Raw genomic sequence first — 22,060 nt, forward strand, 5'->3', positions numbered from 1 at the left:
GATTGATATTCTCATTTTCTCTAGCCAGAGTACAGGGCCATTTATGTGCTAGTCCATTTTCCATTACTATAATGAAACACCTGATGTTGAGTACTTTATGAAGAAAAGAGATTAATTTAGCTCAGTTTTGGAGACTGAAATTCCAAAGTCAGACCCCACCATTGACTAAGCCTCTGGTGATTCCCCTCGACCAGTCACATCACAGTGGATGGCATCATGGTGGGAATGTGTGCAAGGGAGGGGAGATCACATGGCAAGTCAGGAAGCCAGAGAGACCAGTAAGGGGCTGAGACAACTTTCTAACCCTCAAAGGTCCCACCCCCCAATATCCTACCCTGGGGACCGAGTCTCCAACACATGCACCCTCAGGGACACACTTAAACATAGCAGTAGAGACCCAAAGAAGGCACACCTTAGCATTCAGGCTAAATTTGCACTGAAGACTCCTGTGGTCCTGATTGACAAAACTAGGAAATAACTCTCAAAAGAATCGTGATCATCTGCCAGTAATAAACTGCGTACCAAAATAAACTTCAGTACTCTTTAGAGAAAGACAAGATTCAAACATTCAACAAGGAGAACTCAATGTCCAGCGTCAAATAAACAAAGAGCCAGGCATGGTGGCACATGCCTATAATCCCAGTAACTTGGGAGGCTGAGGCAGGTGGATCACAAGTTGGAGGCCAGCCTCAGCAACTTGGTAAGACCCTGTCTCAAACTAAAAAATGAGGATGTGGTTCAGTGGTAGAGTGCTCCTGGGTTCCATCCCCAGTACTGGGGGGAGGGAGGAAGTGGACTACAGGAAGAGTACATTGAGCTCTGGTCCTTTCTCCTTGCCTCTTCATCCAAGGTGGGAAAGAATGCTCTTCCCTCCTGCTTCCAGTTTTGCTTGTAACCCCCGGGAACAGGCTGCAAGCTGACCTCACTCTGGTACCCAGGCCACATTAAGGGTATCAGGAGTATAAACAAGGGAACAAAGGAGGAGAAATAGAAGGGAAGACTTAAAGCACTGAGAAATTTTAATATTGTGTCCCAGAAGCTACTCAGCTGCATAAGATACAAATCCTTTTTCTTCTAAAGAAATTATGCAGATATGTAAACACTGAGAAAAAAACCACAGACCCGCTTTTGTTCTTTGGTTCACAGACTAACATTAAATTATTCATTAAAATCGAAGGTATAAATTTCATAAAACCAGAGAGAATTCCAGCGAGAATGAAGGATGTCAACCTGAAGTAAGACAAACATCTCTGCCTTGTGTTTCTGTATTTCGTGGGTTACCAGTCCCCGTACAGATAGCGGGTGGAACCCCTGGGGCTCTCCCCTAGCCTACCAGACCCACTGGACCTAGGCAGCCAGTCCCCTTAGGTTCCATGAAGCAGGACAGCTCAACATCATGATGTAAAGCAGCTGTCCTGGTGTTTCAGCTTGAGGGGATACTCCCAGAGCTTCCGCGGTGATGGCAGTTTTAAAACTAACCTTTTTTGTTCTTGGCAAGATTTCTGTTGCTCAGACTTCCTGGCAGTGTTGAAAGCTGACCATAGCAATGGTTTGGACCAGATCATAATATGACTGTAAAGTTATTTGAAAAATACTTTTATTTTTAAGATTCCTATTTTGTCTTTTGGTTGGGGTAGAGAAAGATGCCAACCAGTTGGGGTGGTGGCTCAGTGGTAGATGCTCACCTAGCATGCATGAGGCACTGGGTTCCATCCTCAGAACCATATAAAAAATAAAAATAAAGATTAAAAAAAAAAGATGCCAACCAGTACACAAACATGCTTAGTCCCCATCACAGAGCACTTCAGCCAGATGGAGATGCGTCTGTGGCCAGTCTCCGCGCTCACGTCACTGTGTCCTTGATGTGCAGGGTCCCTTGAGTTGTGATTGTTGGCGCAGGTCAAGAAACCATGGTGCCTCTGCATAGATGGAGTTGAATGCCAGAATGCTCATTTTTAGTAAGCACTCTCGCAACACTTGTGTCATCCCCACTGGCTCTTCCCAGGAGGGCCTGTTTCAGCAAACGGGTATTTTAAACACCAAGAAGGCTCTGCTGCTTTCCCTGTGGCTCATGCCAGAAGGCAGGATCAGACCCAGCCCCTGTCCTGTTCTAGGAGATGCTGTTGTTGGTGCCTCCTCTTCTGCACCTCTGTGTGAGGCGCCCTAGGGCGTCCAGCAGCATGAGCTTGCAGGGCTTGTGGAAGACTAGGGTAAACAGGGAGTTCACACAGCTCTCACCAGACAGGACCAGTTCTGCCAGGTTCATGAGCAGCTCATCCTGCGGGGAGCCTATGTCCCTCTGCATCTTCCGCCTGGCCCGTTGGAGGAGCACTGTGCTGGAGAAGAGTCGGCAGGCAAACATGTTCAGAGTGATGGCCAGTACCACCCAGCGTGCAGAGGCGGTGTCCCTCCGGGTGAGAGCTGTCCGCCAGGCCGGTTTAGCAGAGAGCAGGAGGAGGAGAACCAGCTTGAGAACGAGGACGAGCCCAAAGCCCAGGCTGAACTTAACAATTTCATACTCAGGCCAGGCCGTCAGGGGGTCCGCCTGGCACAGGGTGGTTTGGTGCAGCTCTCTGGATGTACCCAGCAGGGATACCACAACCAGAGAGCTGCAGACAGCGCAGCCCCAAATGGCAGCCAGGCCTGCCAGAGGCCTCCAGGTGCCCTGGGCCCCTGTGAGCAGGTAGCTCGAGGAACCCGGCAATAGAAACAGGACAAGCATGGCCTCCTGCAGGTACTGGGCATTGAAATAGCACATATTGGAGAAGAAGGAGAGGACCCCACAGTGCAGGTTGGTTGTGAGTATGTAGTCAGGCCTGCTGGCAGCATTGAGTGACAGCAGTGTCACCAGGATACTTGTGACGGTGAGGCCTGAGAGCAGCATGTCCAGGGCCATCAGCTTGCCATGGTTCCGAATGAAAGTGATCAGGTTGAAGAGCCCCATCACCAAGCTCAGCGGTACAAGCAGAGCAACATACACATGCATGCACCTAGAGATGACACTTTGTGCAGCAATGACATCTTCCACGGCTGGGGACACATGGCTTGGGTACCGAATCCAGGACATGTTGTGGGAGTCCATTTGGGGGGCAGCTGTTGGACCTGTAATAGAAGCACATGCCGGAGAGTCATGGGGCTGGCCTGAGAGGGGTGAGCACTTTCTGAGGGGACAGCGTTCCCAGAGAGTGCCTGCCTCCAGCCCGCCAGGGAGGCCAGCTTGCTCACAAGGAAGGAGTTTGGGGTAAGTGGGTGCAGGCTTGGGGGCTCTAGTAAGCGTCCTTCATGGAGCCCACAGAGCCAGGGCCAGTGCTGTGGTGTGAAGGTGGGGAGCGAGGACCCCGCCCCCATCTTTCTGAGCACCCCTTCTGCCACCCTCGCCCCTGCCCAGAGAACCTCATCACTTGTAAGCTAAAAGGCTTCTTTGAATGCGATCGCCTTCTCCTGGGATGTGTGACTCAGCACGTGCCCCTGTGAGCCGACTCTTGGCAGCAGTGGCTGTCTCCCCAGAGGGGCGCTCAGTCAGTGGCTTCTGGGGAGTAGAGTTTGAGGAGTGCCAATTTTGAGTGGTCTAGTGCTCCTGCTTATTTTGGTCCTGGCTCCGCATGTCCAGGGAACGGCCCAGAATGTGCGTTGCCCAGAGGCAGGACAGGCCTTGGCACTTAAGAATCTGGCTTTGGGCCCCTGAGAAATTCTGAGAAATCCAGAGAAATCCTAGCCAATTCCTACCCCCATTAGGGGCCTCTTACCACTCAACACAGACACTGGGGACCCAAGGGGTGGCATGTTTTAGATGCTGTCTACCTGGGGATTGCCAGCCTCTGCCCTTTCACCAGGAGTGGCTTTATTACAGCAAGCTGTAAATTCCTGGGGTTTGGGCTTTAAATAACCTCTATGAGCCCATCTTTAGTGACTGAGATTATTTGGTTTCCATACATATGTCCCCTCTCTCCTTTTAAATTTTAACTAAATAACAGATGAGGCTGGGAGATAGCATTCCTGTTCACTGACAGGAAATTGAGAACAATAAAATTGGAAGCATAATGGGCTAGCGTGACCCAGCCAGGTTTGTTTTCTCTGAGGACGGTCGGCTTGTCTGGGTGGACTCGACCACACTTAAGCGGGTACGTTCCTGTGTGTCCAAGCATGTCCTGCTGTGGGCCCGGGCTAGCAGGTGCCCACATTGCAGCACAGATCTCAGACACGGCTCGCGGATTGAGTGGATGTGAACGGCCTCTTTCCCCCCCTATGGCCAACTAGCAGAAGAGTTTGCTGTGTGCGTGGAGGTGTTCACTGCGTACACATTCTGTTCTCAAGTCAGAGGATCTTTGCGTACATAGATCTGTCACTGGCTTCCCACTACTGTCACTGATACCCTTCTGTACACACACACTTGTCTGTCTCATGGGTCTGGCAGCTGTATAATGTCCAGTTGATTGGACAGGAGCCTTTAGGATCTTTGAACCAAACTCGGACAGTACTCGGTGTTGCCCTCTCTGGGAAAGTGTGAGGTCCACAGTGTGCTGTGTCCTGAGTTGTAACCAGTCCCCTCTCAACCCGCCGTGCACCTGTGTTTCCTGGTCAGTGTCAGGACCGCCCACCCCACTGCCCCTGCTCTGTAGTCCCTCCTCCTGCAGCTCGGCTCTGTCCAGGCTGAGTGCCTTCTACCTCCACAGCCTTGTAGAGTTGCCAGTCTAAACATTTGATGGCTCCTCTGGGGTCAGAATTCTAGAACGACTGTTTATCCTGCCAGGGACTCACTGGGCTTCTCATGTTGGTGGCCTAGTGACTTTGTCATGTCTTCAGATATCTCCTCTTCCTTCCTCTCCCCTTTCCTTCTCGACTCGGACCAAATGCGCTGGACTTTGACCAAGGACTTTCCTCAGGCCTGTCTTTCAGGCCATGGTATTTCTCTCTATCTGTGGCTAATTGGCTACTAAAACCATCCTCCTAGTTTTAAATTTTAATTTTTGTGTTTCTTATTAGAAGAGGTTCTTTTGTGATTTTTAAAAAATGTGACATTTTTAAAATGGTTCCCATTATAGTACCCCTTTCTTATAGGTATTTTCAAACTTATCTTTCAGTTTCTATCTCTGATTATCTCTGAACAGGAGCATTGGGTGTCATACTTGAACACTTATATTTAGAAATAATTTGCAAATCAGAGTGACTTGCTCTGGAGCATATCTGTTTTGGCTTCTGTGAGATGCCTGGGGGCTCCCAAGTGCTGGGGAGCACAGAGGGACTGGCTGGGCCCTGTGTGGCCATCTACTCTGGCTGTGCACAAGAGTCTTTTTTCTTTTTGAACTGACTTTCAGTATGTAGCAAAAAGCCCATCATCACCAGAACTGGAGCCCAGGGAAAGGCCCCTCGCTCTGTTGATGTACCTTGCAGGTCTGAGCTTCTGGGCCGGGGACCTGCCTCTTTCTGCCACTCTCCCACCTCAGCTACCTTGTTCATTTTAGCCACAGGAGTACCCCTGCTCCTCAGTACAGTGTGGGCTTGACTTCGATGTGCTTTGGTGTTTGGGCACCCTGGTGGCACCTCCATTGGCCAGCTTTCATCCCACAGGCCTGCAGGGGCCACGTGAGTCACCCATTCCCTGGGTGTGTGTGTGTGGCTCTTCAGATGGAAAGCTGGCAGTGGATTGTGATATTTTCCATCTGCCAGTGCTTAAGGACCCAAGTGGTGTGCAAATTAAGACTCACGACCAGACTGGGAGGAAGCTATTTGCAATGATCATCTCAACAGGCAAAATGGCAAGAAGGCTTCCGCACACTGACCGCAGGCCAGGAGACAGATTTGCAGTCCAGACGTCCAACCTCTGCATCTTGTCAGTGCCTTGTGGACAGTGCCGTGTGGGCGGCATTGTGGCCTGTGGATGTCACTGTCACATGCCATCCTGGTTCATGGCAGTCAGCTCTGCTCTGATTTGTCCAGGCCCCGGTTCCCAGCCTGCTGAACAAGGGAAGGGTAGTGTCTGCACTAGCCCTGAGCCTCCTGGAGGGTGCTCTGGCCCCCTAGGAGGGGCGTCAGGCAGCTTCTTGCCATACATGAGCTTCTCCCCAGGGCGAGCTTGCTCAGGCAGCTGAGAGCCACTGCAGCAGTATCTTCCTGCCTTCCCCATGTGGGACCTCGGTGTTCTGGCTTCACTGAAGCATATTGTGGAGGGTCACCTTGATACATGGGACTCTGTCTTGTCTGTGCAGCGGGCACCGGAGCACCCACTTCCAGGGCTGGGACATAGAAGGAAAGAAAGGCCACTTGAGAGCCCTCCAGGGGTAGTGCCTGGTGCTGACAGCTGGGTTTGCCAAGTCCTGCTCCGGTGGTGTTTCCACCAGTGTTGGTTCTTGTGCTTTTGCTTAGAGTTCCTTGAGGACATGGTGGAATTTGCTTGTGCACATGCCGTGGAGACCCAGGCGGGCCCACCTCCATCCTCCTTCCCGGGCCCTGTAGCATGGGGTCCTCCCAGTGATAGCTGAAGCTCCGCTGGGTCCAGTCCTACTGAGGCCTGACTGGTGAGGAGTACCAGGTGCCTTCAACTCTGTCCCCAGTTCTGTGAGCACCACGCCTTCCTCCCTGTATCCTGCCTAGGTGCTTACTCCCTTGGATCCTGGTGGCCCTGGACCATGTACCCCAAGGTGGCAGGGCTGAGCTCCCCCGGGCAGCCTGAGGCATGCCCTGCCAGATGTGGTGACTCCCATGTCTGCCCAGCGGGGCCACCTTGCTCCTTGACTTTTCCTTTTTGATTGAAGACAGTAAAACAGAAACATGGGGGCATTTTTCCTGAAGCATCCACAATTCCATCCTTGCCATACAACCTCCTGGCTTCATTGTGTCCTGGGCTGCTCTTTGGCCTCGGCAGTCTCGCTCCCCTACTCCACCCTCACCTTCCCACCCCCACCAAAAGGGACAAGCAAGATGGGGAGAGAGCAAGAGATAGTGGGGCTGTGCCTGCACACCCGGCCAGCTCAGGCTCCAGGAGTGCAGGCCCAGCTGCCCCTGCCCTCCCAGCACATGCGAGATGCGCTTCATGACTGCTGTCACTTAGACCTCAGTTTCCACAGAAGGTAGGTGCAGCTGGAGTCCCTCCACTTTCCAGACTGACACATGATGGCATCGTGTGGCACCTCTCCCTTGTGTGATGCACATGAGGGGCCTCCATGATGTTGGGTGCCAGTGGTCACTCCTTTCTGTGGCTATGCAGCCTCAGTAGAATTAGACTGGGTCACCAGTGGCTGTCATAAAGCTGCATTAAAAGTGCACAAATAGGTTCTTTTTTTTTTTAACCTTTATTTTATTTATTTAATTTTATGTGGTGCTGAGGATCAGACCAGCGCCTCGCACGTGTTAGGTGAGCACTCTACCCCTGAGCCCCAGCCCCAGCCCCACAAATAGGTTCTTAAGAGAGCATGCGCTTGCTTTCTTCTGGGGCCCACCTCTAAGAGCAGCGTTGCTGCATCCTCAGGTCAGTGTGAGGTTACAGGGTCTCCCGAGGTGGCTACATCACCCCACATTCCTGCTGGAATCTATACTTTTAACTTGAGTAAAAGCACAGGTTTTTAATTGAGCCCCAAAATTCCCTAGAAGGGGGACCTGTACTCCACAGCATCAAGTCTCAGGCCAAGAATCAGGGGCTCTGGAACCCTCCCTCACCCCTACAGAAGGGCTTTGGCATCCCCGGGTCCCTGGGGAGCTGCTCGCACTCCCAGGCCTGTCCGTGGGCGTGCCGTGCTCCCAGCAGCGCTTGGCTGCTGTGCTCCTTGCACAGCCGTCAGGGTGTTCCTGGAGGTGAGCATGTACACCCCAGGGTTGGAAAGTAGGAGGTGAGGCCACCCCCATCCCAGGAATGGGCACTAGAGTTTCCTAAAGGGCCCGTGCAGGGAAGCAGGGTACTCTTTCCTTCTACACATGTGCTCCTCCAGGGGACATCAGGGTGTCCCTTGCCTGCCTCAGGTACTGTGTTTTCTCGTGCCTCTCCATGGCATCTGTTGTAGGTGCCAGAGTTCACATCTGTTGTGAGTTCTGCCAGTTCCATCTCCACACAGTTTATTGAGTGTTTTCATGCTTCCTAGTTTATATTGTCATTATTAATGGCTAATTGTAATTGTGCTGTGACAATTAATTACTAAGCCTTTCTGCTCTGTGGACATTAAGCTCTCTCTGAACTTTTGCTCTTACAGATCCATTCCAGCCTGTACTTGCTTTTACAAATTGCTGGGAAAGGCTCACAGGTTTTTTTTCTGTGCAAAAACAGGATTAGCTAGTGAAGTCAGTAGTCTCCTGTGTGGTTCGTGGGCCCTGTATACAGGCAGCACACAATGAAATGGCCTTGGTGTTGCCTGGCCGGGGTACAGGGCCATATGAGGTCTGTCTCTATGGTCCCATTGGTCTCAGATTTGAATCTTTTGGGAATTGTAGTTTTCTTGTTTTTCCTCCTACCAGCTGAGGATACTGAGGGCCTGTGAAAGTGTGTCTCTGTTATCGGAATGGTGGAAGGTCGGTCAGGGGCCAGGTTCCGAGATAGAGCACAGAAAAAGCTTGAACTGCCTTTGCAGAGAGGCCCCTCTTGTGAAACTCTGCTCCTGCGCTCTGCGGGCCCCACGAGCCTCCTCCTGCGGCACCTCCTCCCTCCACAGGGCTTGGCTATATTAGCGCCTTCTGGTCCAAACATTCCAGTCTCTGGTCCTCCAGCCTGGAACTGACCCCTGATGACTCACTGTGTCTGTTGCATACATGGCCTGAGGTCCTGCACAACCAGCCTCTAGCTGGCTTTGAATAGAGGTGCAGTCTCAGAGAGGGTCTTGAACTAATATCTGGGGGCCTGTGGAGGGTCAGCTGAAGGCTGCCAGTTCTTAATCCCCAGCCCCCAGGTCTGGACAAGTGGTGAAGGAAACTCGGATGGCTCCCCTCTGTCCTGCCTCCTCCACCCTCATGGTCCTGTGGCTGTGCAGTTCCAGGAACTATTTGAGCCTCTATTTTAGGTATTGGGAAAAATGACCTCATTGAAGGATAGGGATAAAAGGTTTCCATTTTCCTTTTCTTGACTCTTCCGAAGAAAACATATGTGCCTTCTGTGTCTCACGCATAGACACATGCACACACACGAAACACACAACATACACCAACATGCAGACTCCTACACATGGTGCTCACACGCTTCTAGGAGATTTGGAACTGGTCCTGTGTGCCATGGAGCATCCAGACTGTCAGCAGTGCCCTGGCTGATCTATCCAGTCTCCTGGACAGAGGACCTGAGGGCACACAGTGCTCCTGCAGGGTGTGGCCCAGCATTACCATGGACAGACCACATTGTTGGACACCTGAGTCCCCTCCTTCAAGAAATCCTAACACACATCCCTCCTCTGCAGGAGGATGTTCAAGAATGAAGCTACAGGGAGCTCTTTGCTTTATTCAAGTCCTATTTTTCCAAACACCCTTCCTCCACGAGAAGCATTCCTATACCCTGACCATCCGGGGTACAGATTAGACAGATGAGCAAGCAGGAAAGGGTGGAGAATTGGGTCTAGAGGCAACATTTGTGCCTCTTTGAAGACCCGTGGGCCCCATCTGTGCCGCATGCTGTGTGCCGCGACTCCTCCCCAAAAGTGGGCTGGGGGCAGGCATGTGAGCTCCCGGGCTCCTATTTACTCAGACCCTGCAAGCTGGAGCTGATGTCATTTCTGTCATCGTGGATGTGTGTGGCAAGGCCACCAGGAACCCTGAGGTCAGACAGCTTAAGCTGCCCGCTTAGAGTGTTAGAACCTATGCGGGGCTCGGGGTTTGGGTAGGAGTCAGCCTGTGTGGTGGCAGGCTGGAGTGCGGGCAGGGCTGTAACTGGTGAAGAAGGAGGGCCACTCTTTTAGCCAGAGAGAAGGTGTTTGGTATTATGGCCTGTCGTTGGCTTCCCGGTGGCCTCTGTGACCCTGGCCCATGTTGGCTTTGTGGGATCCTGCCCCGCTGCTGAGCGGAGCACCTTGATCCAGCCCTGAGGACCTGGCTGCCCTGACCCTTTCCTTCTCTTGCTGCACAGCATGGCGTCTGCAGGTCCTCATGCCCTAACAGGAACTCCAAAGGAGGGCATCCCAGAAGCCTGGCCTGGATTGCAGGGCATGACGGTGTTCACAAGAGCCTGGGCAGCCCTCCCTTTATGCGAGTTCCTGTGTCCTGAGTGCTTTCACAGGGCCATTTGTGGACCCCTCCCAGCAGCCTGCCCTCTGCTGCTCAGGTCTTCCGCCGCAGATCTGCCGGCTTCCTCTGACCGGCCATTCACTCAGCAGGCTTCAGTGGAGCCTGCCTGAGCCAGGGATGGGAGCACCTGGAGGCACCTGGCCAGCCAGAGCCTGTAGGTAAGCCCCAGCAGAGGGACCCGGGAGGGGCAGCTGCATGAGTGTGCACTCAGCCCAGCACCCTCCAGCCCAGCACCCTACCCGGAAGTGCCTGAGGCTCTCTTTCCCATCAGCTACCTTTCAAAGAGCAGACGCTGCCGGGGTCCCAGAAAGCCAGCAGTGCCATTGCTTGTTGCCTCAGGGGTGACCAGTGGGTTTGAATGCCACGGCCATGGTCCTAGCCAGTTGACAAGCCCAGGAATGCATTATGAAGTGTCACCAGAGCACCCTTGTGGAGCTCTTATGAAGTGAGATGAACCTGCACTGAGCCCTGGGGGCAGGCACATATGCAGGAACCTCACATTGAACCCTTGTCTGAGCACCAAGCCCTCCGCGGGGCTGCGAACCCTGCCTCCTGGCTCCCCCGGGGTTCCCTCCCAAGCTCTGTCTGTCACCTGCCTCTGGGTGGAAAAATGGACGGCTCGCCTCCTGCCCCCACCGTGCCACAGCCAAAAGAATGCTCCATTTTCAGATTTCATGTGCCACGAAAACTTGATCCAGATGTGCCTCCTGTCAACTTTGAATTTCGTCAGTTCAGCCCCTTCCCAGTGAAAACCCAGCAGTAGTAATTATCTGGCAGCTTCATCAACCCTTTCTGACCCTCCGTGAACCTTTCCCCACCTCCCTTTTCAGGAGGCGACTAGAGTCACTCTTGCCTTTTTCTTAATAAAGAAGTGGGCAGCCTGCTCAGTCATTCCTAGTGCCAAAGGCTAGGAAAATGGTCGTGTTCTCTTTTTTTTTAACGGAATCAACCTGTAGCATAAAGACACTTCGGTTTTTAGAAAGAAACTTCCCATCTCTGTGAACTGGCTCTGGCCCCCAGCCAGCCTCGATGACCTTCCGGGTAAGTCAGAGGCGGGGGCCGGTGGGCGGTGTTGTGCTTCCCAGAGAAATGAACAGAGTGCTCACCTGGTCGAGGCTCCTGGCGCCCCTCGGGGGGATGTGAATCGGAGCTCCTCAGGAGCGAGGCTCCCTCCGTCTTGCTTTCCCTCAGTTGCTCTGTGCTCACTGAGAACAGTCAGGCACAGAAACCCACAGCTTCTTAGGAAAAGAGGAATTGGCTGCGAGTCACCAAAACCACACACACTGTATTTTAAGCAGCGTATGGTTTGGCCGTGTGACCCAGAAAAAATTCAAACCAACCTATGTCAGAAGCAGCTCAGTGTGGAGACAGGAGAAGTGACGTTGCACTATGCTGTTCAGAGCTTCCAGGGCCTTCCTCTAGACACTCTGGCCCCTCAGGGACACTCCCTCCCAAAGAGTAGCAACGTTCATAACTTTAAATAGGAGCTAAAACCCCACCCAGATGGAGAAAGTGCTCAGAGCCGGGAGCCAGCAGAGCTTCCCTCGACCCCACCCAGATCAGGGTCTCCCGCCATCTCTACTGACAGCTGGGTGACCTGGGACAGTGGATGCTTCATCCTGGATGCCAGGTGACCCAAGACCTAACTGCAGAGTTGGGGGGCCACTGGCACCCAAAACTTCACTCAGGGGCCGCATGGAAGTGGGCTGTGCCAGGACATGCACCAGAAAGCACGTCACGGGGTATTCCCCAGCGCCCTCTCCGCCTGGCCTTGCTGAGGAGGCTGCGGAGCTGGCAGAGAGGAATCCTGGGCAGAGGCCCCACATCTGAAGGGAGAGAGGCCTGATCACACAGAGGTGAAGAGCTTGGGCATGCTTTGGAGAGCCAGCTTCCTCCTCTGGCTTTTCCTCAGGCCGCCCTGTTGGGAATTTAAGGTACACATAGTCTTCCTGTCCTTCCCCCTTGGTGCTCCTGCCCCTCCCCCCTTTTGTTTTTGTATCAGAGATTGAACCTGGGGCACTTAACCTGCAGAGCCACATCCTCAGCCCCGCCCCTTTTGTATTTTATTTAAACAGGTCTCACCAAGTTGGGGGGGGGGGCCTCACTAAATTGCTGAGGCTGACTCTGAACATGTGGCCCTCCTGCTCAGCCTCCCAAGCCACTGGGATTACTGCACCCAGCTCCTACTTCTCTTTGAAGGTTGTTCCATTTTAGGGGACCCTCAGGGACTATTTAGGCTGCACCCAGCTTGTTGGGGGTCACTGGCCACATCCATAGGAAACCTGCAGGATCTGCAAGAGGGCAGTGCTGCCCCAAAGCCCCGAGCTCTCCTGGTGTGCTCACTGTGGCACTGCCCCTCACTTCCCTCAGCCTCCTGAATTTGACAGGAAACCTGTCTGGACCCTTGGTCCAGGCCGCTCCGTGGCCAGAGTAGTCCCTGGCTATCAGTCCTGAGGGTGATGAGTACTGGCTGCCCCAGGGACCAAAGGGTCTTTTCCAGGAACGCAGATGTGGTGCTATGGAGCTCTAGTGTTTGGAATGTTGTGAGGGGGACCTCTGCAGTGGTTCTCCTGCTGTCGCTGCAGGGGTTGTCTGCCCTTCAGGGCTGTCGCCAGGCCCTCTGGCACCTACTGCCCACCTGCCGTGTGTTAGCCCTGAGGTGAAGGCAGCTTGTCCAATGGGTCACAGTGCATGTCAGCCTCTGGTATGTACCTGGCCCCAAGCACAGGGGGGGTGCAGACCCACCAAGAGCCACTGAGCACCCAGTTTCAGCTGAGAGTGACGACTGGTGTTTCGCATGTGACCCTACGCCTGTTTGTGTGGCCACTGCTCTAGCTTTCTTGGTGGCTTTCAATAGTTCCACAAACCCACATTCTACCCCAGCCTGCAGAATGGTCCCTGACTCCCAGCCTGTGTTCCGGCCCCTGAGTAAGTGATCCTTGGGGAATGGGCCTCTGCCCCACCCATCATGAAGGGCTCTCAGGAATGTGGGACTGCTGTGAGGATCCCTAAATGAGGGTGGCTGGGGTCTCTAGAAACAACAAGTGCTGGGAGTCAGGGGCCAGTCATTCCTCCTTACCCTGCTGGTGCCTGGGCTTCCCCACAGTGGGCTGAGCAGGGCATGGAAGTGGGGTGGGGAGCCCTGGGGTCTGGCCTGGTCACCTGCTTGCCAATGCCCTTTGGTAAACCAGCCCCCACACCTTCCTGGCCTTGGTTTCCCCTCTGTAAAGAAGGGAACAAACTCCTGTCCTGAAGCCTGCTGCTTGTCCTCTGGATGTCATACCCTGTCCCTGGCTGAAGGGATGAAATCTATGCTGTCATCCCCTCCAGGAACCCATCCTTTGGCCTGTCATGGGCAGTGCTTGGTGTCACCACTGCCAGGGACCAATGAACAGGCCCCGGGCAGGAGCCCTGTAGGGACAGGCCCCGCCCCAGGTAGTGGCCACCCCTGTGGAGGCACGGCCAGCTTTGCCCCAGTGTTTGTTGTCCACAGACTTCTGTGAAGTGTGGGCTTCCCTAGAAAGGACATCCTGTCTCCCAGTTCCAGGAGCTTAGGCCCTGGGGCCTCACCGAGGCCTGGCAGAGCAGATGGGCTTTTCCTCAGGGACACTTGGCCTGTGGGAGGGCTCTGAGCTCCTGGAAGACTGAACACCACTGGCCCAGGGCACTGTCCTCACCTGGCCCATGGTGCGTAATTGGGCTGAATAAACTGGGTGTGGCCTGGCACCTGTGTTCATGCCTGGGGCTGTTAGCAGTGGGGGCGCTGGCTTGAACAGTTGCTCTGACTGGGAGTTAGGAATTCAGGATGACAGGGCCCCTGGACCGTGTGTTTGTGGCCCTTTACTCTTAGTGCCCACCACACAGGAGCCCTCGAAGCTAAGTGCAGGATCAGGGTAAGCAAAGATTGTTCTTTGGGAACACCATTTGAGGGGGTAAAAGAACACTGCATACAGGAAATAAGCAGAAGGGCAGTAAGTGAGGGTGTGGCTTCCTTCCCTGGCACCCCGAGGAGCACCGACCCTATGTCATCTGGGTGGACACTCAGCCGGCAAGGCACACTTCGTCCCCTCTTTTGCTCCTTTCCATGTTCCAGGTACTCTGTAAGAACAGACTGGTTCCTGACCTGTCCCATCTTCACATGCAGTGCCAGGAAGGCCCTCCTCCCACCCAAGGTCTTGCACATGAGTGTCCACAGCAGTACCTTTCCCACAGCCAAACAGAGTGTGCAACCACGTGCCCCATCCAGGGAGTGGGTCAACCGTGTAGTCCATCCACACATAAAGGAATGACATTCACGACCCTTGAGCTGTGTGCTCAGCGAGAAGCTAGACACAAAACCAGGTGTTGTATTAGAATTCCTCGGAAACCCAGGAGAGGCACATCATGGGGATAGAAAGCTCGGGAGTGGCTACCATGGGCTGGGGGCCAGTTGCATTTTGTATCATTTTGTATAATAACAATAATTGTCTTTTGGTTTCTCTTGACTTTTGTCATAGGCATCCTTGAATTTTTTTAAAACACAATTCAGTTATTTTTAACAAATTCATAGGATTTGCAGCCATCACCAGAATATAGAAACACCTTTATCACCTTTGAAAAGACCCTTCCTGCCCATTGCTGTCTCTTGTCCCCACCCAGCCTTTGGCCACCTCTGATGCGCTGTCAGAGCCACATGCTAGTCCTGTTCTTGGCCTCTCTTTTGATTTTTCTAGTTGATCCAAGGCTCCTCCCAACCATTTTTCACCCCAAAGCTGCTGCGGTGTTGGCTGTCTTCCAGCGTTTGCCATGTCCATGTCCTTGACAGAGCCCCCCTCACGGGTCTTCCCAGCTCTACCATGAATCAGGTGCATGCTCTGGTCCTTGGTGGTCAGCTGGGACTCTGCCGATGGTGCTGGGTGTCAGGGGCAATGGGCAGCAGCCCCAGGCTCACCTGCCTCGGGCTGCCCCAGCTGCCACCCCAGCTGCCATTCTCACTGAACAAATGCAGCTCTGCTGACTGTGCAGCCTGGGTCCCCCTCAGAGTCCTGGACAGGTTGCTCTTGTCCTTGCTCAGCCTTTCTAGATGTCACCCCAACAATCCTCTGAGGATTTCAGCACGACAGGAGGAGGCGAAGTTGTCCAGGGATGCCTTGCTCAGTCCCACAGCCCTTCTGGGCCACCGCCAGGGCTTTTGGCCCTTACTCCAGTCATTGCCATACCCACAGGAAATGCTAGGAGAAAAGAGGAGTGTCCTTTTGCTGGGCACTGAGTCTTAGATCCAGCCCTGACAGCCACCAGGGTGTTTTGCTTTGCAGGTGTGTGGCCATCATCCCTAACATGCTGGTCCTGGGACCCTGGGGTGGGACAGTTCATCCTGGTGGAAGCAAAGCTGCAGCCTGTGGCCCCTATGCCCATGGCCCTGGGGCCAAGCTTGCCACATGGCTTCCTCTGATGTGGCACCTGTTGAGGCTCAGATGCCCAAGGAATGGATGGGTCCTTGGATAAATGTTCTTCTGAGGGGATATTTTGGGGTCCTCCTATCTCCTCTATTGTTTGCTCAAAGTCAGTAGCTACTCCCCCATGTGGTGCTTCAGGTTGGCAGCACCGCGAGAGCCACTCGCGTGGCATGCCACCCTGTTTGAAGGGTCTTTGTTGCAGATGGGGAAATCGAGGTTTGAAGGCAGGGCAGCCCATCAGAGAACGCTGAACTAGCCACCTGACGGGCTGGGCCAGCTTCCGGGCAGGAAGGAGGGACTAAGTCCTCATGGGGGCAGGTGACAAGCTTGTTGACATGGAACCTAGAGAAGGGGCTGGGTTCAGGAGAATAGCACAGTGGAAACGCCCTCGACAGGCCACTTTGAAGGGCACTGCTTTTTTCTTTTAATGGGACTGCTGCTTAGGAGAGAACCGCATACCTACAGGGTAGGAATGACCCAGAACAGAGGTGGGCCAGGGACACCCTAAGATGCTGGATGGCAAGGGTGCCAGTGCTACCACGACAGGCCGAGTGTGGCATGCACTGCATCTCTGTGGAATCGGGGCTGGCACATGAGGGGCATGCTCCGAGGGGCATCTGGGAGCTATGCGGCTGCCTGTCTCGGGGCAGAAGAGTAACAGGGAATGGGGGCAGGTCCTGTTCAAAAGCATCCTTGGGTGAGTCTGTCCATCATTATACTTAATTTATTCTGAAAGTCAAAGAAAGTGGAGTTGAAGATGTTTCTGTTCTTGGACGGCAGTGTGTGTTGAGAAAACCTATAAAGGGAATTAGTCCTTCATGATGACCAGACGGGTCTTTCCTGTCCTGCCCAATTCTGGTTGGGAGGAGCAGGGTGGGCAATCAGGGAACTCTTGTGGGTCCTGGCACAGACTGTAAGGAGACATGCTGATAGCTGCATGCCCACATTGGATGTGCTTTTTGAAAGACAAAAGGTACCAGGAAGAAACAGAAAACTTGACAAGTCCCATAACAACTCATGAGATAGAATTTGTAATTAACACACTTCTACGAGGAAGGGCCAGGCGCTCTGGCTTCATGGTGTAGTGAACCCAGGGTCTAGGGAGCAGTAACAAGGGTTTCTTCCTAATCGTGCATCACCACAGAGGTGGGACCCACTAGTCTTTCCTTGATTGGACTGCTGGAGCGCCCAGGAGCAGTGCTTGACCCAAGGGTGTGAAGGGATGGCGGGAGCGCCCACGTCTGGACTGTGATTGAGTGGTGGCAGTTACTATGCTCTGGCAGCCTGTTTCCAAGCTGCGACTTGGTGTAAAATAATACAGGCCTGCCATGGCCAGGCCCTACCTGTGCAGGTGGCTGAGCTGGGTCTGTCCCACAGAGCTATAGACCCCGGGGTGGGGGGGGCACCTTCACTGCATCGTGTCAGGCTGGAGGCTCGTTCGTGGTGGCAGCTCATCTTTGCTGGTGATGCCAGGATCACCTCTGGTGATGTGCGATACACTGAAGTTTCCTCCCTGATAATTAGAATCCTGCAAGAAAGCACCCACTTGACCCTCTCACCTGGTGGCTTCAGCCTTTCTTTACTGTCTTTTTAGTGCTGGGATTGAGCCCAGGCTCTCATGCTCACTAGGCAGGTGCTGCCAAGCTACCTTTGTCTCTGGTGGCCAGTCTCAAAAGTTTTCATTTGGACCAGGTGTGGTGGCACACACTTGTAATCCCAGTGGCTTGGAAGGCTAAGGCAAGAGAATCTCAAGTTCAAAGCCAGCCTCAGCAATTTAGTTAGGCCCTAAGCAACTTAGCAAGACCCTGTCTCAAAATAAAATATAAAAAGGGCTGGGGGTGTGGCTCAGTGGTTAAGTGCCCCTGGGTTCAATACCCGGTACCAAAAAAAATGGTGTGCTTCCTGCTGTCATTGTCATTCATCTCTCTTCTGCCTGCTTTGGTGGATGTCACTAGATTCATTGGCAATTTTTGTTGGTTTTGCTTTTAGTTCAGGTTGTTATCCTGTTTCACTCTTCTTAAATGTCCCAGATGTGCCCAGTGGGAGCCCCTCCAGCCAGCTCCTGACTCCTGTAGACACAGCCCCGGTGGTCCTCTAGCTCTATCTTGCTTCCCTCACACGGTACTTCGAGCCCACTGTGGATAAGCCATTTCTCCACAGAGCCCTGGTTCTCTCTGGGAAACGTGTAAGTTGATGTACTAAGACCCTTGGGGTGGCCCAGCTGACTATTCTGTCATGGGACAGGGCCAGGACAGAGTGTCTCCCATTCTGACACCCTACCATTCATTCTTGCCTCTTTTTTGGTAAAAAGTTTTTGCAAAAATAACTGTATTATTTTATAACTTTTTATCTGCCTTTCTAATCATAGCCTAATATGTCTCTGATGTATTATTGTGCTAAATGTTTGATTTGAATTGGATACCATAAATTTCAGTGTGAAGGCACATGTACCCTGCTCCTGTGTGGCTCTGGTTATTTCTAGATGCTTTGCTCTGTGATGCTGGTGACCCAGAGCTACCCTGGGTCACTTCCGTGTGTGTCATAGCTCCTTATGGATGGAGCTGTCCTGTGCTGCTAAATTTGTGCTTTTGTAAAAGCAGGATTTTCTGTCTTGCGAGAGCTGTGTGCCTTCTGGCCAAGTGTCTGCAGGAGGAGCTTCTGCTTTAGCTATCAGACAGACATGCTGTCGTCCAAGAGGAGAGCCCTAGACCCATGGGATTGGCAGTCCGAGGAGGTCTCTCCTCTCCCCAGCTCCCTGTAGCTCATGTACCTGGCTTGAGGCCCAAGAGCTAGATTGTCCATGGTCACTTAGCAGAGCCAGGTCACCCCAGACTTGCTGATTCTGGGCCAAGTGCCACTGTGTAAGCATAGTGAGGGGGAATCTGAGGATATAACAGGCAACTGCACTTAGACATTCTCATGCTAAGAAGCCATTGGAACCTTGAGAATAGAACCTATAAAGGTAAGGGCAGCAGGCACTTAAGACACTGTGGTGGAAGTGTTGTGAGGCAGGGCCTTTACCCTTGTCCCCAGTATCTGCTGCAGTATCCGGACCATGGCAGGTATAGCTTACCATAGTGGTCATTCTGTCTGTGAGGGGCAAGGAACCTGGCCACCTGGGGCATCCCACAGCCCTCGATGCTATGCACATCAGCCTCTGCACAGATGGGGGCTCAGGACGGTGCACTAGCCTCCAGAGTCCTGAGGCCCATTGTCTAGAAGGCTCTGAGCAGACCCTGAGAAGTGAAGGTCCGCCGATGGCCACTGGATGGAGCTCTGAAAGCTATAAGCAAGAGGGTAGCCAGAGAGCCAGCCCCTCCCCCACTCCCTTCCCTCCTCTAGTCTTGCTGAGACAGTCCCCTGGACACAGGTGGCCTTCACCACCTATAGAAGTAATGGCTGGTGATGGAGTTCCTTCTGCCAGGACTCTGGGGAAAGAAAGGGCCCCTTGGGCCGGCGGCACCCCTCCTGAGAACACTGTTGCATCCTGGCTCCTTGACCCTCAGCACAGCCTTGATGTGGCATTTTTGGGCAAAGACAAGCCCTGATCACCTAACGCCTAATCTGCGAAGAAGTGTGAATGGTGTTGTGTAGGAGCCCCGTTTAACACTTTGCAAGCTGGCTGTTGGTATTATTTCTGTACTTTCATGAAATCACTTAGAAGTTTCACATTTTGCCACGTGAAACCATGTCTGTGTGTGTCCTGGACAGGGTGGATTCTGATGGACGTGGTAGGTTTTCTGGGCTGGGTGCCTGTATTCACCACCTGGCTGGATTGTTCGGAAATACTTAACCTGGTACACCACACTCTTCATTCTTAGTTGACTGGGTTGGCGTAAAAGTATTGTGGGGAATATTGGATTGGGTCACTTTACTTCGTCCACCTGATTTCTTTGGCTGCAAAACTGTCAAAAGCATCTTTTCTGGGGTGGCCAGGTTTCTCTTGGTCAGTGCTAACTCTGGTCCTGCTGCCTCTTGCCCTCCCTACAGGGCTAGCCAGGCTCCCCCACCTGTGGCTCTGGTGACCCTGACAAGTGCAGGTCCGCCAATGGCCACTGGGTGGAGCTCTGAAAGCAAGCCTGCCCCAGGAACCATTTCATCCTGGAAAAGCGCTGTGAATTGCATCCTTCTGCTCATAGCTTAAAGCCTACAGCACTTTGAACTTCATAGCATTTTGTCTTTGGCATCTGTTCCCTGGGCTTTTGTGATGTCAGTCTCAGGGCCCCGGGGAGTCTCGGAGGCCTCGTGAAACACTGAGGTACAGTCCCCACGTGGTCAAGTTCGGCTGTCTCCACCATCCAGGCCACTAAGGTGCAGTCATTCCAGGAGGTCCTCACAGTTCCCGGGGCTACCTCCTCTGCTCTGGAACCACGAGGTGGGCTGCCTTGCACGGGTGTCTGGCTGTTGGGATTCTGGGCGTCAGCAGTCTTCCTTTTCGTCTCCGAGCAGCACAGGCCTTGTCTGTCTCCTTGCCTGTTGATGGACAGGTGGGCCATCTCCAGGTCAGGCTCTTACAAACAAACCTGCTGTGAAAGCACAGGTGTGTGTGACATCTGCTTTTGCAGCTGGAACGGTGACTGCAAGCCTAGTTCTCTAAGTGACTGTTGAATGGCTGTCATTTTACAGCCCTCCCACTTTTCTAAGTCGAAGCCCTGGTGTAGGTCACATGGGAGGAGGTGGAAGTGGCCAGGCCAACCCAGCCCTCATCTGGGAAGAAACCCTAGGCCTGAGCAGTGGCCAGGCGGGACAGTGAAGTTTCTTAGACTGAGGTCAGAAGGGAAGGGACCCCAGGGACCTGAGGTGCTCTAGAGAGAAGGCTCGGTGATTGGAAAAGTTTGGGGAATGAATAACATCTTCCTTCTGGGAATTTTAAATGTGCATGATAAGAATTCCTGTTCTACAGAAGTGAACCCAGTGAAGCCCGTGTGCCCTGTTTCTGTGCCCCCTTCCCAGACGCCCCCAGCATCCACGTGGGCTCTGCACCCCAGCGGCACAGCAGCAGGGGCTCTTCACTTGCTGCGGAGCCCGTGGTGAGTCCTTCACCCACTTCAGCCTCCCTGGGGAGGTTGATGGGCATCTGTTGGAGTCTCTGCTGGTCCAACAGCTTTTGGCCCAGGGGTCCCTGGGATTTTCAGTTACTCGTAAGCCCAGAGCAGGAGGAGTCCCTGAGCTGCCCTGGTGCGGGTGGGCCCAAGGTATCTTCAGGGCTGTGGTATAGCCTGGCCTGGACTCTGCTGGCTGGTCCTTTCGGGAAGTCTGCTTAGCTCTGGGCTTCCTCTCACCTCTGTATGAGGACAGGACAGGACACTGTTTTCAGATGCCAGGAGAGGCTTGAGGGACAGCCAGGCCCTGGTTGGCCTTCCTCCTTCCCGCCTTCCTCCTTCCAGCACCTCCAGCTTCTCTGCACTCAGCACTGGCCTGGGCAGTTCTCACCATGCCAAGGGTCCCCCCACAGCCCTCAGGACAGTCATGGCTTGCCCAGAGCTGGTGGTTCTGTTTGCCTTAGCAAATGGGGCTTGCTCATGTGCACCCTGGGGTCTCATTATGCTTGTTCCTGCAGTGCTGGGGATGAAACCCCGGTCCTTGTGCATGCCAGGCAAGGACTCTGAGCCACCCCCACCCCCTGGTTCATTCTGTGAAGACCTGTTCTGTGACTTTTGAAGACTCAGCCCTTCCCCTTGACACAGCAGCCCTCAGGACCCAGAAGTCACTCCAGCAGTCCCCCACCAGGTGCTGTGGTGCCCTTGCTCTCACAGCACCCCACAAGGTACTTTATGTTAACCTTTTAAGTGTAAGGAGAAAGGAGAGGGTTTCCCTGAGAAATGGCTCCCTGTCCACGTTCGTCAAGTGCTTCCAGGCACCTGGCTGCTGCTAAGTGCTGTCTAGGAAGTCCCTATCTGCTCTAACCTCCCACTTCACAGCAGAGAAACAACCCCAGGGCCGAGAGCTTGCCTCAGGCACATAGGGATCCAGGCTGTGGGCTGGGCTAGGCCTGCAGCTGCCATCTACGAGCTGCTGGGGCCCACGGGAGAGGTGTCCCTTGTGGAGGCAGCAGCAATTTCAGCGTCTTCACATCATGTTAGATCATGCAGGGAACTTTGCCAGATGGTAGACGTCAGTGCCTGGGACAGTCAGAGCATCAAGGCTGGCACCTGCTTCATATTACGAAAATCAGAAAGGGTGAGCTGCCACTGGGCTTGGTTCCCATGACCCTCCTGAGCTTCCTGATATCACAGTGCCCCCTGGAGACTTTGGTGACCCCTGTATCTTCCCTACCTTGCAGCAGCCCTTTTTAATCTCTTCCAGTAACCTTATTCTTGGTGAGGAGGGGTGTGTGTGTGTGTGTGTGTGTGTGTGTGTGCACCCGCTGCCTAGACTGAAGGTCTTGGAGTGTTTGTGGTATTGTTGAGATGATTCTGTCCCCTTAAGTGCTGCTA

General features: G+C 53.4%; 2 protein-coding genes across 6 annotated transcripts in view; one reads left to right on the top strand and one right to left on the bottom strand.

Annotated features, from left to right (window-relative positions):
• CHLSN (cholesin) overlaps positions 1–22,060 on the top strand; it is a 118,457-nt gene that overhangs the window by 49,327 nt on the left and 47,070 nt on the right. The window lies entirely within an intron of this gene.
• LOC308651844 (uncharacterized protein) lies at positions 1,024–11,793 on the bottom strand. Its single transcript, XM_081299404.1, has 2 exons — positions 11,295–11,793; positions 1,024–3,102 (listed from the first exon to the last, which is right to left on the bottom strand). The coding sequence occupies exon 2, from the start codon at positions 3,080–3,082 to the stop codon at positions 2,111–2,113; it is 972 nt and encodes a 323-aa protein (XP_081155530.1). The 5' UTR covers positions 3,083–3,102; positions 11,295–11,793; the 3' UTR covers positions 1,024–2,110.

This window comes from Spermophilus citellus (genome assembly GCF_964194105.1).
Source record: "Spermophilus citellus genome assembly, chromosome: 6".
NCBI lineage: Eukaryota > Metazoa > Chordata > Mammalia > Rodentia > Sciuridae > Spermophilus > Spermophilus citellus.

Coding starts and splice junctions, on each gene's coding strand:
- LOC308651844 (XM_081299404.1), bottom strand. CDS start 3,082: ATGGACTCCCACAACATGTCCTGGATTCGGTACCCAAGCCATGTGTCC.